The sequence below is a fragment of the Myodes glareolus genome, chromosome 3 (genome assembly GCF_982192425.1).
Source record: "Myodes glareolus chromosome 3, mMyoGla1.1, whole genome shotgun sequence".
Classification (NCBI taxonomy): Eukaryota; Metazoa; Chordata; class Mammalia; order Rodentia; family Cricetidae; genus Myodes; species Myodes glareolus.
Window position 1 is genome coordinate 66,023,186 of NC_142028.1, and position 18,479 is coordinate 66,041,664.

The 18,479-nt window shown below is 47.8% G+C and overlaps 1 protein-coding gene across 1 annotated transcript in view; it reads right to left on the minus strand.

Annotated features, from left to right (window-relative positions):
• Csmd2 (CUB and Sushi multiple domains 2) overlaps positions 1 to 18,479 on the minus strand; it is a 562,459-nt gene that overhangs the window by 15,683 nt on the left and 528,297 nt on the right. Inside the window, exons 56-62 of the mRNA XM_085686610.2 lie at positions 15,718 to 15,891; positions 13,351 to 13,533; positions 8,688 to 8,864; positions 7,239 to 7,418; positions 6,699 to 6,872; positions 2,696 to 2,869; positions 2,296 to 2,369 (exon numbers count right to left, since the gene is read on the minus strand). Coding sequence (XP_085542736.1) covers positions 2,296 to 2,369; positions 2,696 to 2,869; positions 6,699 to 6,872; positions 7,239 to 7,418; positions 8,688 to 8,864; positions 13,351 to 13,533; positions 15,718 to 15,891 — 1,136 coding nt within the window. The remainder of the gene's footprint in view (positions 1 to 2,295; positions 2,370 to 2,695; positions 2,870 to 6,698; positions 6,873 to 7,238; positions 7,419 to 8,687; positions 8,865 to 13,350; positions 13,534 to 15,717; positions 15,892 to 18,479) is intronic.

Below are 18,479 nucleotides of genomic sequence, written 5' to 3' on the forward strand. Positions count from 1 at the left end.
GCTGTTAAGGGGTGCAGAATTGGGACACCCATTTCCTCCTTGAATGGAAGACTAAACCCTAGTCTCCCTGGGCACAAAGGATGACACTGGGACTCTGGGACATTCAAGTGTGATGGTGAACTTGAAAGCATCTTATAAAATGTGAAGAACTGTGCAGAATTAAACGATCACTTCTGCGTCCGTTTCTTCAATGAGACTCCACATTCTAAGAACTGGAGACCTGTCCTTGTAATGGGTGTGGCCCCTGGAGACCCTGTGTTTTGGAAAAGTCTGTCAGAGAGAAGTGTTGCCCCCTTTCTGCTTCTCCCTCTGATTGGTCGTGTCCTCTCTGTCCTTCAAGAGTCACTGACTGGCTGGCTCCACGGGCGTCTTCTGCCCATTTGGCTTAATGGACAGGTCAGTTTCCCACAATGCAACTCAGACTGCAGCATCGCTCAGCTCCACTGTGCTCCACTGCTCAGACTCAGACTCGAGGCGGGGCTCTTTATTTCTCCGGTTTCCTCCACACCCAACCTGTCCTCCTAGGCTTCCTCCTTTGGTACAACACATTGGGCACCTTTATCTGCCTCCTTGGCCAAATTCAAACCGGCAAGCTAAGTCTGATTCCTCTCCTCTCCAATCCTGTCATGGGTCCTCTCAGCTCTAGAGATGCCCAAGTGAACACAGAGCCCCCTGAAGGTGCTACAGTCTCCACTCTCCCACAATGCTGCCCCCCTTTCAGCCCAGTTGTGAGAGCAGGGGTTTCCTTGACTACACGGTTCGTGCTTCTTTTCTGAGCCTCTGTTTTCTGTGTTTGGCTCAGCAGCCCCAGTGTCACTTTGAAACAGTGGGTCTGAGTCATTGCCTTTGACAACAACAGACTCCAGAGGACACACATTGGCCTCCGCCCCTACGAGCCACACATGCCATGATGTGATGCAGAGCCACCCCACAACCTGTGATGGCTGGAACACAGGTGCCTCATCTATAAGCCCCCCACCACGTTCCATCCCTCAGCTCTTCTCTGGTAACAGCTATCTTGAATTTTGTGTTTTTAATTGCTTTGCAAAAAGAAATTCTATCATACATATGTCCAAATAAGTGAATGTGTATCATTTTAACCTTCACGGCATCTTTATTATCCCAAAGTATGTTTCTATGACCCACCCATGTCACATAGAGCTGGGGTTTATTTATGTTGCCCGCTGTTTAATAATCCATTCTGTGAGCATAACACAACTCTCCTTGCTGCTTGGTGACAGGCACAAGAGTGTCTCTGGGGTGTGTTTCCATGAGTGGAATGCTTGAGGCACCGAGTGTGTGGCCTCCCGGTCAGCATCAAGGTGCCTTTAGGCCTCACTTAGGCCTCTGATCTCCTTTTTACCTGTTGTACTGCATTCCACCCAGCCTGGTCTGTCACCCGGGCCTCGCTCTGCTCATCCATCCCCTGCCTCAGTGTTCCTGTATCAGGGTTATTTACTCAATCAGAAATGTGGCCCTGTCTTGGATAGGGCTGGCTTTCTTGTCATGAAGCCCACAGTTCAAACATCACCTTTAGGAGGGCTCTTCCCTGACTCCCATTTCTGAAGCAGCAACTCGGCCCATTCGCATCCTTCCATGTGACACCGTCCGGCACTCTGTGCTCTTAGAAGTGCTCAGGTGTGCATGGTTGCTGTGGTCAGGAAGTCCCGTGGGAACAGAGCCCCAACCAGTCCATCCCCCCCCCCCCATGTCTAGAAACCGGGACAGCTCATATTTTCTGGGTGAGAACAGGACAGATAGAGAGAATAAACTATACCAGTTGACCAGATTCCGACCAGATTAGTTCAGCACCCATCTTGGGCCCCAGCTAACTGTCCTGACCTGAGCACACCCTCATCTCCCTGCTTCTCTGTTCTGCTCAATGTCAGCCAAGCTGCCTATGGCTCACTCTGAGACAGATGTGCAGGACTTATGTGCAGAGAGGGAGGCCCTCTGGAAGATGCTGCAGGCCTAGCTCTTGCTGACACCCACTGCCCAAATGAGTCCTGTTTGTGGCTGGAGTGTGCATGTCTTGTTTGTTTTGGTATTTTCACAAACATCCTGCCCCAATTCTTGGGTTCCTGGGAACTGTTCAAGGCTCCACCTTCTGTATCAGTTGCCTTCTGTATCACCCTGGCTGGTGGACCCCAGCACCTTCCATTTCTGAAGGATGCTCCATGGAGCACATCCTTCCTCCCTTTCTGAGGTCTGCTCTCCCTGCACGGCTCCCAGGGCCTCTGGTGCTAACAGTGGCAGGGAGGGACAGTTGACAGGAAGGCTGATTCGAGCTCATACCTGGTAGCCCTGGGAGCTGTTCTGTATCCCGAACTGCGGCATGCCAGGATCTGCACACGTGGTCAGTGTAGGATCTGAATGACCAAAACAAAGAAGCAGACCACATGGTGACTGGTGCTTTCACTGCCCACCTCGTTCTGATCTGAACGCCAGCAGAAGAGACCACAGCAGCCTCTTGACCCCATCTTCTGAGCTTTCCACTTGTCTTAGAGGCCTGAGATACCATTGTATTCCCTAGTACAGTAGCCCTCTGTCCCTCACTCTGCTCCCTGCTCAGAGAAGGGCTCCTCCACTACAAGTAAGACAACGAGGATGGAAGGTGGAGCCATCACTCAGCCTCCCTCTGCCCACCAGCCAGGCCACTACCTCCAGCCCCTCTTACCCCTCTTACCCCTCTTACCAATACAGCTGGGCTGTGTACCGCTCCACGTCCCGTCCGACTGGCAGAACCTCCGTGGGGAGCCCACCAGCACCAGAGGGGGATGGCAGGAGTAGGACACAGAAGACCTGTAGGAGAAACCCCGATCTTCTCTCTTCCCTCGAGGTGGGACCCCTGGATCGCCGCAGAACACGGCTGGAAAGGCAAGAGACAGAAGTGGGCCCAGGATGCTTTTTAGAATTTCTCCTTTCTCCTGCGTGGGGTGTGTATGTGACTGTTTTCCTCTGGTTCGCTTGATTTCTGGAAATGGGGGCATGCCTGGGTAAGAGCTTGGGGTCTCCGCTTGTGTGTGGTCACATGCTTCCCTCTTTGCTACACCAAGGGAACTTATTAATCTGCTCCCATTAACAAAGTAGTGTTACAGGAAGTTCGAACATTGAGGAGGATGGGGTTTGTAGCGGTCAGGTGTGTGCCTAGCCTGTGTAAGGCTGTACAACTGAGCCCCAGCCCCATAAAACAAACAAACTGACTAGAACATTCTCCTCATTTTCACACATGTGGTCTCTGGTTTTTGTCAGTTGTATGCACCGTGCCCAGTTGCAAAGTCAACGCCTGCCCACGATTTCAATCGCTAAGTCATTTCCCCCTGTAATTCCATCTCCATTTTCTACCTCTTCTTAGCAAAAGCAAAGCTGTGCTCCCCTAAAGGCTGAATCGGACATTGGGTTTGGTGGCCCTGGGTCCTGGTGATGTTGCAGTCAGGAGCTGTGCTTTAGACGGCTGAATGATGGCTGGCTCTAGCTGGCCACCTTTTCTGCTGCGCTTACACACACGGCCAAATTTGCGGTAAAGGATCAAAGATTTCTCTGCTTCTTAGGGACTTGTGGTCCCATCAGGTAAGTGCTTTGTTTAGCCTCCCCACTTTTCTTAGGACCACAAAGCAAATAAAGGTATATATAAATAGTTGTCTGTTATTCTTCAATGCCGCCTTGTTGACTGATTTATGGTTATGTTGATATATGGTTATCATGGATAATTGTGAACAACCAAGAAAACTATAAGGAACAACCAAGAAAACTATAAGGAGTGGGGGAGGAGAATGGGGCTGGAGAGATGGCTCAGAGGTTAAGAGCACTGGCTGCTCTTCTAGATGTCCCCAGTTCAATTCCCAGCAACCACATGGTGGCTCATAACCATCTGTAATGAGATCTGGTGCCCTCTTCTGGCCTGTAGGCATACATGCTGACAGAATACTGTGCACACATAAATAAATAAATCGTTTAAAAAAGGAGGTGGGGAGAGAAAGGAAAAGAAAACATGCTCATGATTATTGGTGGGGAACGTAAGGTTGGATGCTCTGTCTGGAAGGCATTTTGGTAATACATGTCAGAAGTACAGAGTGCCTACCCTTTGGCCCAGCACACTCACTTCTAGAACTTTTCTACAGGAGTGAAGAAATGCTGTTTTAGGGATTTTTATTACTTAGCTGCTTATAACGTGACTGACTCTTAATTCCTCACCAACAGAAGGTTAAACAAATTGAAGAATGTACAACAAGGAACACTTTAAAGTTATCAAAAATGGGGGTTGGAGAAATGGTTTGGTGATTAAGAGCACATGTTGGTCCTGCAGAGGACCTGGGTTTTGTTCCCAGTAACTAGGTCAGGTGGTTTACAACCACTGGCAACTCACACACACAAACACACGCGCACACACACACGTAGCACACACACACGCATACAATTAAAAATAAGTCTTTAAAGATGTTTTAAAAACCATTAAAATGATGGTACACAGGTCAGTATGCATTGACAGACATAGGTGCTTGGAAAGCTCTTGGCCCATCAACAAATACAGGTCATAAAATAATGTGTCAGGATCCAATACCATTTATAAGAACTTGAACACATATCATTATAATTATGGGTATGTTTGGAAAGTTTTATTTTTTTTTTCTTTATAATTGTGTGTGTGTGTGCGTGCGCACGTGCGTGCACACATGCGTGTGTACATTCTGGTGTGTGCCATATGGGAGTCAGAGGACAACCTCAGCTGTCATTCTTCAGGCGCAGTCCACCTTGCTTTCTGAGACCCAGTCTCTCACTGGCCTGGACCTTGCCGAGTGTGCTAAGTTAGCTGACTACAAGCTCAGGGCGTCTGTCTGTCTCTGCCTCCCCAGTACTGGGACCACAAGTGTGTGTCACCACATTCAGCTTTTTGTTAAAAATGTGAGTTTTGGGGATCAAATTCAGGTTCCCAAGCTTGCAAGGCAATTACTTTGCTGAGTGAGTGCCCAGTTACTGTACAGTTTTCATTGTTTATTTACAATGACCATAATTCATTGTTGTTTTTTGTGTGCCAGGGATGGAACCCAGAATGCCATACTCATTATGCATGCATTTTGCCACTGAGCTACAGCCCTTACCCTTCATAATGATTATTTAAAGGCAATGCAGGTCTTTGTTTCATGAGGGAAAGCAAAGTTGAGTCCAGTCGACCCTGAGGTTGTGCCCTAGTGTCCTGAGAATGTCATGGGTATTAACCATAAACAATGTCTCCCCCCCTCCTTTTATTTTCCTGAGCTACTGATCCTAAGTATGGTGGCGACTCCCAAAATAAAGCTGAATTCTGATGTGGGATTCCTTTCTGTATGTTATTAATATGTTTTATTACCAATGGAAAATAAAAAAACTGCTTTTAGCCAATGGATTAACAGAATATAGCCAGGCTGGAAATGATATATAGTGAGAGCAGGCAGAGTCAGGGAGAAGCCATTTAGAAGCCAAAGGAGAAAGGAGAAAGACACCCACAAGAGCCCGTTGGAACCTTGTCAGTAGACCATGACCTTGTGGTAATGTACAGATTAATAGAGATGGGTTAATTTAAGATGTAAGAGCCAGCTAGAAAAATATATATATATATGCTAATAGGTCAAGTGTTTTAATTAATACAGTTTCTGTGTGATTATTTCGGGTCTGGGCAGCTGGGAAATGAATGAATGAGAGGCCTCCATCTACAGAATTCCACAGGTGGTGTGGGAGGTCCTTCTGTCTATGTGTTGCTTTTATTGGTTAATGAATAATGAACTGCTTTGAACCTATGGCAGGGAGGAACAGAACTAGGAGGGGGCAAAGCTAGGCTGCATGCTGGAAGAAAGTAGGGTGGAGTCAGGGAGACGCCATGGAGCCGCCGCCAGAGATAAATGTGCTGAAACTTTGCTGGTAGGCCATGACCTCGTGGTGATGCACAGATTAATGGAGATGGGTTAAATTAAGATGTAAGAGTTAGCCAATAAAACGTTAGAGCTAATGGGCCAAGCAGTGATTTAATTAATACAGCTTCTGTGTGATTATTTCAGGTCTGAGCTAGCCGGGTGACCGCGAAAAACAAGTGGCCCTTCCTCCAACACAAAGGAACCTAAAGGTGGCCAGGGTGTGTAGATTATTCCTGAGGGCTAACAGTAGGAGGAAAACTGGTAAACCCTACTGTCGTGTACAGCATAAAGAAGGAAAGATTTTTCCAGAGCCCACTCATGGGGTGCATCTAGAATCCCACAGCCCACTTCCTTTGGAACCCAGGAAGCCCGAGTCCTGGAATGGACTGGAGCTCATTGGAACACAGCCGGGCCAGGTGGATGATGGGTAGTTTCTCGACAGAAAGCTGCAGTCCACCAGATATCTTTTCCATGAAGAGACACATGTCTTCAACATGGGGTGACCTCACACCCTGGGGTGCTTCTCCCACCTGGTGAACAACCCTTCAGATTTTAGGACATTGCTGTTAGCCCTGACTTCATTTATTTCTACTGTGACTAAATTCAGGCCTCCATTAAAATAGTCTCAATTTCTTCCTTTAATCTCCCTCCTGCTTTAATGGTGTCTTGAGAAAGATCTCTGCTTTGGGGGAGGGGGAGTAATGACTCTATGTTTTCCACAGCAGAGCTCTGCATACACACGTGTGTGAGTGTGAGGGGGAATGAGTGCCATCACGGAGGACACGCCTACGGCCCCTGCGAGTCACTCACGGAAGCACTGCGGCAGCTCTCCGGTCCAGGATCCATTTCCCTCGCAGGTGAGCACGGCAGGCAGGGAGAGCTGGTAGCCCTCCAGGCAGGCATAACTCACACTAGAGCCCCACATGAAGTCGGATCCCACCACTTTCCCGTTAGGGATGAGCTGAGGAGGTTTGCACATGATAGCTGTGGGGAGAAGAGAGAGGGCTGAGTCCTGGGGCTGATCTGAGGAAACCAGCCCGATTCCTGTCACCGACACCAGCAGCTACCCTGCACCAGCTAGTGTCCGGGCCAAGCAGAACTGGAAAGGATCTGTGGCCACTGCTCTTTTACTTGACACTGACCCATCCTGCACAGAATACTTCTGTTCTCCCATCACATAAGATGAGGATGTTTGAGGCTCAGACCTTTTCTCGGTACCTTGTAACTTCCTAACCATCACTGCACAGGACCACCTTGCGCTTCACCTTGCACACCTCTGCCATGACGCCAGCCCTCCCTTCTATCTCCTTTGCCCCCTCCCCCATCCACATCCTCAGCCCCAAGATGTACCTTTGCAAACTGGCTTGGTACCGTTCCATGTCCGGTCCTTGGTGCAGCTCAGCACAGAGACTCTGTGTGATTCCATCATGTGACCAGGGATACACTGGAATGTCACCGTTTTGTTGTACCTGAAGTCGTTGCCCAGTCGGATGCCATTGGCTGGGATCCCAGGGTCACCACAGTTTATGACTAGAGTAAGAGAGACACAGCACTGTCCAGTGCTAGCCCAGACCTTGGGTCTTCAGCATCTTCCTCCGTCTCCATCACTCCTGCACCCACCCAAGAAGGAACTGTCACACCAGCCAAGTCCTGGGTACCACTGGGCACAGCCAAATTTCCCTTCATCAGCCGACCCTCAGGTCCACTGCCCAGTCCTATACTATGCACACCATCCAATTGCACTGTGGCCACCCTTCTTATTCAAACCCATTCCTCTGAAAGGAAGGACCACATGACTTTTTTTCCGAAAGTAGATGAAGTCCTGGGCAAGGAGAATTTCTAGACTGAAGAACCTCAGGTGTGTTTATTAATGAATCAAAAAGACAATTTGCCCAAGGATATAACATATTCCATGACAGTCTTTCTTGGAGAGTTTTTTCAGGCTGGAATGGTCTAGAAGCAGCATCTTAGGACCTGTGCAATAACCAAGTCTCTGTTTGGTATGCCTGGTGATCTGTGAATTTAACATGGGGTTTCCAAAGGAGTCTGAACTCTCAGAGCTGACTTTGAAAGGAAGAATGTCAGGGTCACTCAGTCCATCTCTTCCCTCCATCTGGGTCCTACAGTACTTGGCCTGCTAAGGAAAAGGGTCTGGGGTATCTTGAGAGGGCCAGGGAAGGGGAGCTATGCAGACACAATGCTGAGGAACCGGGCTGGGGTGGAGATGGGTCTGAGGAAGGGAAAGATGTAAAGATGGTGGGTGGTGGCAGCTTCAAAGCGGAGGGAGTGTTGTAGCCCTGAGCCTTTGTCCAGAAAGGAAAGGGAAAGCCCAGGGGATTGGCTAGAGCTTGAACAATGGCTGATACATTGTATCAACCTCTCTGAACCTTAGCTGTAATATCTATAAAAATTTATTGATATACTATATTAATACAAATAACAATTATATGACATAATATATTATATTCAATATATTATTAATTCTTATTGTCAAATATTAAGTATATTTTAATTCTTCTTACTAAAACCCAATCCTCAGAGAATAGTACCCACTGCTACCTCATAGGGTTTTGGTGAGTCTCCAGTACCATGTACACGGGAAATGAAGCATTTAGCTCCACGGTTGCTGCACGGAACATGCTCAGTGCACAGAAGCTATCCGACTGTAAGCTTCCATTCTGGCTTACGTTCCCACTCCCATCATTTCCCCAGACTCCCACGGACAGCTTTATTCAGGAGGGAGGGACTGGATGGTCTGAGCTACCATTTGCTCCAGAACCCAGAGGGCCTGGCTCTCACCTGTGCACTCTGGGTCACTGCCTGTCCAGGTGCCATTGACAGAACAGTGTCGGCTGAGCAGGCCCGTGGCATAGTAGCCTTCACGACACTCGTAGACGATGGAACTGGAGAACACTAGACCGTCACTGAACACCACTCGGGCATTGCTTGGGGTTCCGGGGTTCCCACATGAGATTACTGGCAGAGCAAAAGAATGCATTATTCTCCAGAACCAAAACTGCTTGAGTCGAAGACCCACATAGGACCCTGAAGAGGGGGACACATCTCAAGCTGCTTTTGGGTCTGACTGTGTCACTTATAGAAAAGGTCAGACCTGTAATAGATTTCTACTTCAAAATGATTTTATTTGTATGTGTGTGTATGCATTCCTGTGTGCATGCGTGCATGTGCATGTGTGAACACATGTGTGGAGATGAGAGTGGCCACTCCCCACCTCACTTTTTGAGACAGGGTCTCTCATGGAATCTCAGTTAATTGGTTTGGCTGATTGCCTGGCCGATGGGCTCCAGGGAGTCACCTGTCTCTGTCACAAGGCTCCTTCCTCCAGCACCGAGGCTATAAGCACAAACCATCATGCCCGCTTCTCCACGGGTACTGAGGGTCAGAACTCAGGTCCTCATGCTCACACAACAGACATTTCACTGACTGAGCCACTCCCCTGCCCTCGTTCTAATTCCATGTTCCTGCCATCGGCGATAATATTTACATAAGGTTTCTTCTAGACATTTCTCCAGAATGCTGGGTAATGGGCCTCTTGATCTGGTTGATTTTTTTATTTTTCAATTGAGAATAAAGTTATTTTCATACAACATATGAAACATCTCCTCCTAGAACCTTCCTAACTCCCCACTGCCCCAGCTCCCTGCCATCTTTCTCTCTCTGGTTGTTCTGTTTCTTGGGTCTCTGGTATCCACAGAAAAGGGAGTTGAGAGCTGGAGAGAAAGGCAGAGGTGAGAACTTTGTACCCCAATTACCACAGGCCTAGCCCTCAGCAGCAGATACTGACTTAGCTTGTCATACAGTTAGCGAAGAAAGGTTGGCTCAATGCTTGACTGTTTTCCCCCTCATTTTTTTAAAATTAGGCATAAGAATCACAAGTTTTGTTTCCTAGCATTCTTCAAAGGTGAGTTTATTTAGGAGCATTTGAACTCCCGGATTTAAATATATTTAGCATTCACTGCTATTGTTATTACTGTTGGCATTCAAGTAGCCCCACCTTTGGCTGAGGGGAGCCCCACCTTTGGCTGAGGGGAGCCCCACCTTTGGCTGAGGGGAGCTTCTTCACTATGACCCCTGGGTCTCTTTTACATGACCCCAAAGGGTTCCTTGCTGGAGAGGTGGGATATTCCAGGTTTATCTTGTATATTCCATGACCAAGCTCCGCAACGATTTCTCCAAAGAATTCAGATCCTTTTAATGGAGAATAGGTTTAGAACCATAGTGTGGGCACTAAGGGTCTGCATCATGGCCAGGCAGGCATTGATTCCAGATGTCTGGGCTTTGTAGATAACTTTTTGAATAGAAAATATGTATAGTGATACTGCCAGTCTAACCTTGGGATTAGGAGTTTGACTTGACTTTTTTCTTAAAATCCAAAGTCTTTAAGAAATGTGTGTGCGTATGGTGTATGCACACAGAAACATGTGTCTCTACAGAGGTCAGAGGATGATATTGGGTATCCCACTCTACCATTCTCTCTGCCTTAAACCTTTGAGTCAGGGTCTCTCACTGAACCTGGATCCAGGGTGGTGGCCAGCAAGACATAGCAATCCTCCTTTCTGTCCCCTGAAATACTGGAATTATATGTACATTGCTGTTGTAGGAGCCCGCTTGTTTGTTCCCGGCTGACCAGATTCAAAATAATCACACAGAAACTGTATTAATTAAGTTACTGATTGGCCAATTAGCTCTAGCTTCTTATTGGCTAGCTCTTGCATCTTAATTTAACCCATTTCTATTAATCTGTGTATTGCCATGTGGCTGTGGCTTACTGGCAAGATTCTGGCTCATTTGTCCCTGGTAGCGGCTACATGGCATCTCCCTAACTCTACCTTCTTTCTTCCAGCATTCAGTTTAGTTTTCCATGCCTAGATCTGTTCTGCCCTGCTATAAGCTCAAAGCAGTTTCTTTATTCATTAACCAATAAAAGCAAACATATACAGAGGGACTTCCCACACCACATACCTACCTGTTCAATTTTAATGTAGGTGTTGGGGACTTGAACTCAGCTCCTTATAATGTGTCGCATGCACGCCTACCTGTGAAGCCACCTCCCTGGTCCCTACTTCTTTATTTTTATATGCTGAAAATCTTGGCTCTTAATTACCATAAATAATTACTGTTTGTTTTGTCTATCTATTTTACATTTCATATGTAATAGTTTTTGCATAATAATATCAACATTGTCTCTGTTGGGAGCCAGGCAATCCAAAGCTTTCCCTAAGGCCCAGATATATGGAGAGTGAACATTTGTTTAAAACCCAGAATATGCTTGACAAGGTCAGTAATGACCTGGGCTAGGGCCTTGGGGGAGCTGTAACTTCATTCTGAGAGCTCAGCTCTTACCCTGTAAGGGTTATGGTTATCAGTCCCAAGGCCACTGACTGCCATACACTTGAGAGATCTGTGTTCCCTTCGTGCAATATTGCTTGATTAGCTTTCTGTTGACTTCATCCAACTGTAGATAGGTTCTGCTTACTCTGGCCCTACCCCCTCTCCCCGGCCCTGGAAACTGTATATAAGATGCTGTTTTTCTTAATAAACTTGCTTGGGAAAAGACAGCTCGTGTAAGACCTCCTGATCCCATCTTTCCTATCTTCTCTATTTTCTGTCCCCCTAGTCCTTCCTCTAAGTAACCTGTCACTGAAGAACGACCTTCTGGTCCAAGTCAGTTTCTAATACCCCGATGGCTGAAAATAGTTTGAGAATTCTTTGTAGCTTTCTTTGTCTGTAGGATGCAAACCAATCCCACTCGGCTAGAGAGTTGAAATAATTCTCTGAATTATAAATTTATCGACTTGATCTGTAGTTAGGGTCACTTGGGCCCACCAGGATTTTTATAGAGAGGGTGTATAGTTCTAATAGTTGATTTGATTTTGCAGTGGTGAACATTTGGGCGGACCTAGAGTCTACAAGTCTACATAGTCGCTTCTGTATCATCAGCACAGCAGACCGGCCCTGCCTTCCAATTGCCAAACTGATTTTTGTCCTGTTTAAGGAGCCTGGGACACCGTGCACAAGTCACAGTTCCCACATTTAAGGACCTGAAGTCTGTTCTTTCTGTGTGGTGGTATATGTGTGTAGTGCATGCATGGGAACGTGCAAGTGCCTGCACCTGTGCACATACATACAGAGACTGGAGGAGAATGTCAGATGGCCTCCTCTCTCACTTTCCATTTTACTGCTTCAAGACAGGGTCTCACGGAAAGGAAAACTTGATGTTTCAGCATGGTTCACTGGTCATCAAGCTCGCAGGATCCACGTCTCCATCCTCACTGCTGTGGTCACAGGCACTCAGATCCGTGCCTGGCTTTTTATATGGGTGCTGGAGATTTGAACTCATGTCCTCATGTTTGCAGTGCTAACGCTCTTACTCACAGTGCTACATTGCCCTTCCTCCTAGTCTCCGTCAGGCCTCAAGTCTGTTGGTGAGAAATCCACACACTAAACTATGGTATAACACCGTGAGCCAGGTAGCTTTTAAACACTGCAGATTCAGTCACTTTCTACTTCAGAGGCTGAGAGACCCAAGATGAAGAGGCCCATAGATTCCACGTTTGGCAAGAATCTGCCCGCTGGTTTGTGGCCAGTGTCATCTCACCGTGTCCTCACACAGCAGGAAGGGCAGGGCGCTCTCTGGTCCCTTTCATGAGAGCTTGACATGAGGGCTTACCTCATGACCTGGCCCTTCCCAGAGGACCCACCATCTTGGTGATCAGAGTTCACCCTATGTGAATTTGGGAGGATGAAGGTGGTGTGGGAGGTCTTTCTGTCTACATGTTGCTTTTATTGGTTACTGAATAAAGGAACTGCTTTGGGCCTATAGCAGAGCTATAGGGGAACAGAGCTAGGTGGGGAAATCTAAACGAAATGTTGGGAAGAAGAAGGCAGAGTCAGAGACACCATGGAGCTGCTGCCGGAGATAGACATGCTGAAACTTTGCTGGAAGGCCACGGCCTCGTGGTGATGCACAGATTAATGGAGATGTATTAAATTAAGATGTAAGAGTAAGTCAATAAGAAGCTAGAGCTAATGGGCCAAGCAGTGATTTAATTAATACAGTATCTGTGTGATTATTTCGGGGCTAAGCTAGGCAAGCAGCTGGGAAGAACAAGCAGCCTCCTTGTTCTGTGAAGGTATTTAGATCACACAGTGGGTCTCCTCTGGTCACCAATGTGCCTCCAACACAGGCTATAAAATTTAGCACATGATTGCTGAATTAAACTACAGGGAAAATTAATCATCTATGGGCTCATTTAGGTTTTTTTTTGGCTTTTTCTTTTTGATGTGAGGGGAGAGCATATTATCTTCCGATTGCTAATAAAAATGGACATGAGCTGTCTGTTGTTGTCCACTGTCCAAGGCAGGGCATTTGGGGGCGTGACTGGGAGCGGGAGTGCTGGGGCAGGGCAGAGGGGAGGAGCAGAAGGGCCACATACATTACCTCCACACTCAGGCTGTGACCCGCTCCATGAGCCATTGGCTTGGCAGGTTCGCTCTGAAGATCCTCGGAGCACGTGGCCAGCTTCACAACTGAAGCGCATCAGACTGCCCGGGGCAAAGCTGTCCCCTAGACGGATGCCATGGGCTGGGATCCCTGGGTCACCGCAGACACCTGTGCTGGTTCCTGAGGAAGGAGAACCCAGACGACATTGAGGGATTTTTAGTGTGTGTGTGTGTGTGTGTGTGTGTGTGTGTGTTATGGATGCAAGTGGAGCTGAGGTCTGGGGAGAGAAAGAGATGCACTGTGCTGTTAAAGAGGAAGCGACGAACCCATGGATGACAGAGGTGACAAAGGACTGGGCCCAGCCCACAGTGTTTGCACCAACCATAGCTTAAGTGCTCAGGAGGTGAGGTGAAGGAAGGCAGACAACAGGAGACAGAGCCTGCGGGAACCAGGTTCCGTGCTAGGCAGACACACTACAGAGCCCCACGGAGGAGGAAGATGTCAGAATAAGTGTTCTGCCTCACTACTCAGTAGTCAGAGCACACAGATCCAAATCCTTGGTAAGTCCTCAGGAGCCACAAGGAAGGGAAGCTCATGCCGGGCTAGAGCTTCCGTGGTCCAGGTTGCACATTCTCTGTTCCTCCCTCTCACCTCATCTCCTCCCGCAACTGCTGACCAGGGGTGTCCTCTCCAGTCTCAGCATCATTCTTGGTCTTAGCTTAGTCGCAAAAGCCTCCCTAACAGCCCCTTCCTCTTAATCTCTCCCAGCTGAAGCACCAGCCTTCATCACTGACCTTGAAGAACCATCTCGCTCCGTCTCTTTCCTGTAAGAACATCTCTGGGGGATTTGTAGCGCTAACAAAATAAAACCCCAAACTTTTAAAATATTTATGTATGTATGTATGTATGTATGTATGTATGTATACAATATTCTGTCTGTGTGTATTCCTGCAGGCCAGAAGAGGGCACCAGACCCCATTACAGATGGTTGTGAGCCACCATGTGGTTGCTGGGAATTGAACTCAGGACCTTGGGAAGAGGAGGCAATGCTCTTAACCTTTGAGCCATCTCTCCATCCCCAAACCCCAAACTCTTTACCACAGTTCTATCCTCTAACAGCTCAGCCTGAACTGGATTCTTCTGGCCTTTATTTGTCTTCTATTACTTTAATTTTTTTCCTATCTGTCTGTCATGTGTGTATCTGTGTGTGTGCACGTGCAAGCATATGAACACAATCGGCCATAGCATGTGAGCTGGCTAATTTTGTGCCAACTTGGCACAGGTTAGAGTCATCTGAGCGGAGGGAACCCCAACTGAGAAAATGCCTCAATGAAACTGGACTGTAGGCAAGCCTATAGAGCATTTTCTTAGTTAGTGATTGATGGAGAAGGGCCCAGCCCTTTGTAGGTGGTACCATCCCTGGGCTGGTGGTCCTGGGTTCTATAAGAAAGCAGGCTGAGCAAAACAAGAGGAGCAAGTTAGTAAGCAGCACTCCTCCATAGTGTCTGTGTTAGCTCCCACCTCCGTGATCCTGCCCTGACTTTCTTCAGTGCTGGACTATGATGTGGAAATGACAGAGTGTTATGTGGAGATCAGAGGACCATTCGAAGGCACCAGTTGTCTCCCTCCTCCGTGAGTTCCAGGGATCAAACTCACTCAGCCTGTCAGGTAAGCATCCTTACCTACCGAGCCACCTTCTGTTACTTTTAAAGTTTCGTTTTACTTTTACCTGATTAGTAATGATTAATAAATGATATAACAAGAACTGGGTATATATGATATTTTGATGCAATGCTGTCCATGTTCTTGCCTTGAGGAAATGGTAACTATGTGGGGTGACTAATCCTGGTCCTTTAGGTGAAGACTGTCTAGCACAAACTTGACTGCTTTACACTCTGCCATCCCATTTCTGCCCTGCCCCCTCTCACGTTTGCCTGCCTTTTGACATCCTGCAGAGCCTCTCAAGAGGGTGTTGAAGGACCCAAGGAGCCAAGGAGGGCAGACAACAGGAGACAGAGCCTTAGGATCTAGTGTCTGAGGGAACTGGGCTTCGTGTTACAGAGACACACTGTGGAGCTCCGTGGAAGAGGAAGACGTGGTTTGTCATCCCTAGGAGTACACAGACTCAGATTTCTAGATAGGACTAACGCTCCAGGTGGACCTCATCAAGCAGTGCCCTTGGCCTTTGGCTGTTTGGACTCTGTCAGAACTGACGAAGGGCTGGAGCACACTTGAAGTCCATTCTAGCGGTGCTGTCTTGTGAAAGATGGGCTCCAGGCTCCCAAGTTGTAATGTTCTCATGTTCACGAACTGTGCTCCCACCAGCCAGTGCCCCTCAGGTGTCCTGCACACCACATTCCATACCTGAGCAGTGGGGAAGGGAGCCTGTCCAATGTCCATCTAGTCCACACATGCGGGTGGCATTGCCCACCAGAGATCGCTTGCCAGTGCAGCTGTACCGCACGATGGCCCCCACGATGTAGCTGTCTCCGGACATCTGGGCATGAGGTGGAGAGCCAGGATGGCCACAGGACACCACTGTGGGGAGAGAGTAAACATATCAGTGACTCTGTTGGGGACGGGCCACCATCACTCCACACAGGCTTGCTGTGGGAAGCCAGAAAGGGAAGGAAACCTTGGTACTGGTGGGAGTGAACTTCCTTCTGGCTCATGCATCAGGCATTGGCAGACAAAGCCTGCCCACTTCACACTGTTTCTAAGTTGGAAGCAAAGGGTAATAATACCTATGCTGCACATAGTAGGTATGCAGTAACGTTGGTAATACCTTTGCAGTACATAGTAGGTATGCAGTAATGTTGGTTCCTTTTCTTGTCCATTTTGCTCACCTCTCCCTGTTTCCTCCCTGCCACAGGGCAGACCCAAGGTATGCCCAAGTAGAAAGATGGTTTATACAGAACACACAAGAAGCCGTCCTTCCTGGGCTGCTTTCATTGGTTTCTTTCTCTGAACTCAAAGTTGCCTCACCAATTGTTCCTAGCACACCTCCTACACTCTGCAAATTCCTTTGCCTGAAACATCAACATATAGCTGTGAAGGCCAGGGATAATATTAAGACCCCAGAACTGAGCTGCACAGATTAGGGTGCCAGAACTGGGCTTAGTTTTCCCCTTACAGGTCAGCACCTTTCTTGGTCACTGTACCTTGTTTATTGCCTATTGTGTGACAGGCTCCGGTCTGTGTGTATGGGGAATAAAGTTCATGCACTCTTAGATCTTATAATGGGGAAGAGAGGCTAAAAAATGAGTAAATGAATAGCGGTGTTAAGATAAGAGGCAAAGCCAAGAAAGGGCAGGGGTGTTTGGGTAGCAAGCCCAGGGGGCTGCTTTAAAACAGGGTGGTCAAGAATGGTCTCTGCGAGGACAGGTCAGGATTGTGCCATCTGGGGTAAGGACATCAAGGAAGGAACACGACCTGTGCAGGGCTGAAGCCAGGATGAACTTGGTGTGTATCTTAGCTACTTTTGTTGTTTCTATGACCAAGTAGCTGGCAGAAGCAACTTGAGGGTACAGGACTTACTTTAGTTTAGTTTGAGGGGCTATGGTCTATCATGGTGGGGAAGACATGGTGGCAGTCAGTTATCTGGGTCTGAAGTCAGGGAGTAGAGAATGGACAGGAAGTGGAACTGGACTATAGATCACCAAGGCTTATCCCCAGTGGCCTGCTTCTCGAAAGGAGGTTTCACCTCTTAAAGCATTCAGAGCATTCCCTAACAGCACAACTAACTGGAGACTTGGTATCCAAACCCATGAGCCTGTGCAGGACTTTTCGTATCTAAGTCACAGCCGTGTGTAGCTGAACCAGGGAAGGGTGGACCAGGCTGTGGAGGTGGCACTGGAAACAGGTCATGGTGTAATGCTCTGATTTTATTCTAAGCATAATAGGAAACATCAGAGGGACATGACTCAGTTCTTGCTATGTCAGGATCACACTGGTGGCTCTGTGGAGGGACAATCGGGATGAGGCCGCCATGAAGCTGTTTCAGAGGATATGATCATGGTTTTGAGTATTTCCATGAGGCAGGTGTTATGGCATAATCTTTTTGTACACTATGAGAATGTGTTGCTCTCATTGGTTTAACAAAGAGCTAAACAGACAATAGCTAGGCAGGGAGAAGTTAGGCAGGACTTACAGACAGCGAGAGAGCTCTGGGATGAAGAAGGGTGGAGCCGCCAGGAGACCTGGGGAGAAGCAAGTTGAGCATGCCTTGCTGAGGAAAGGTATACCGAGTCACGTGGTAGAGTGTAGGTAAGAAATATGGGTTAATTTAAGTTGTAAGAGCTAGTTAGTAACAAGCCTAAGCTATTGGCTGAGCACTTATAGCTAGTAATAAGTCTCTGTGTGCTGTGTGGTTATTTGGGAGCTGGCTGGTGGGAGAAAATTCTGCCAACAGGGAGGAGGATCTTCACAGTCACCACAGCTTATATCCAGACAGAGCATAAGGCAGGGCACTGATGCTGGGAAGGAAAGAAGACCAGAATACCCCTTATTATGATCGGAAGCCACTAACATCTCCAACTTGGCCAGCACACTATATGCAGACAATTGTCCATTTAAAAGTCCAAACAACTTATCATTCATACAAGGTCTGGGAGGACCATGTCAGGGTCCTCAGGCAAGAGAAATATTGGCAGTGAACTATAACATCGGTCTCCCACTATCCCTAGAAGCAAGGGGCTTTGTATAGAGTCACCCAGACTGGAGGGCTCACAATAGGTGAGGGCTCACAAAGACTGGTGCACTGGTGATGGCCACAGCTCAGTAGCCATTAAGGCTTCAGGAGTGCACCTCTGCCTCTGTGTCAGGGAGATGGGGAGGAATAACCCACGAGATTCCCCTTCAGCAGCAAGAGTGTGGATTCCATAAGACTGAGGGGTCAGCCACCAGCCCCTCCCCTGGCTTCGCTTTCCTCCATACTATCCCTGTAACTTTCCCTAATAGTGATGAATGCCACTATCACTCATGGAGTAGCCCCAGGTGCCAGAGAGTAAAGGAGTGCCCTGTGGATTCACCCATGCAGCCTCTGAACAACCCTGTGGGATGGGTAGCCCAGAATTTTCCTTTTCTTTATTAACAGTCGCAAGGAAGGAAACTATTCAAAGGTGATA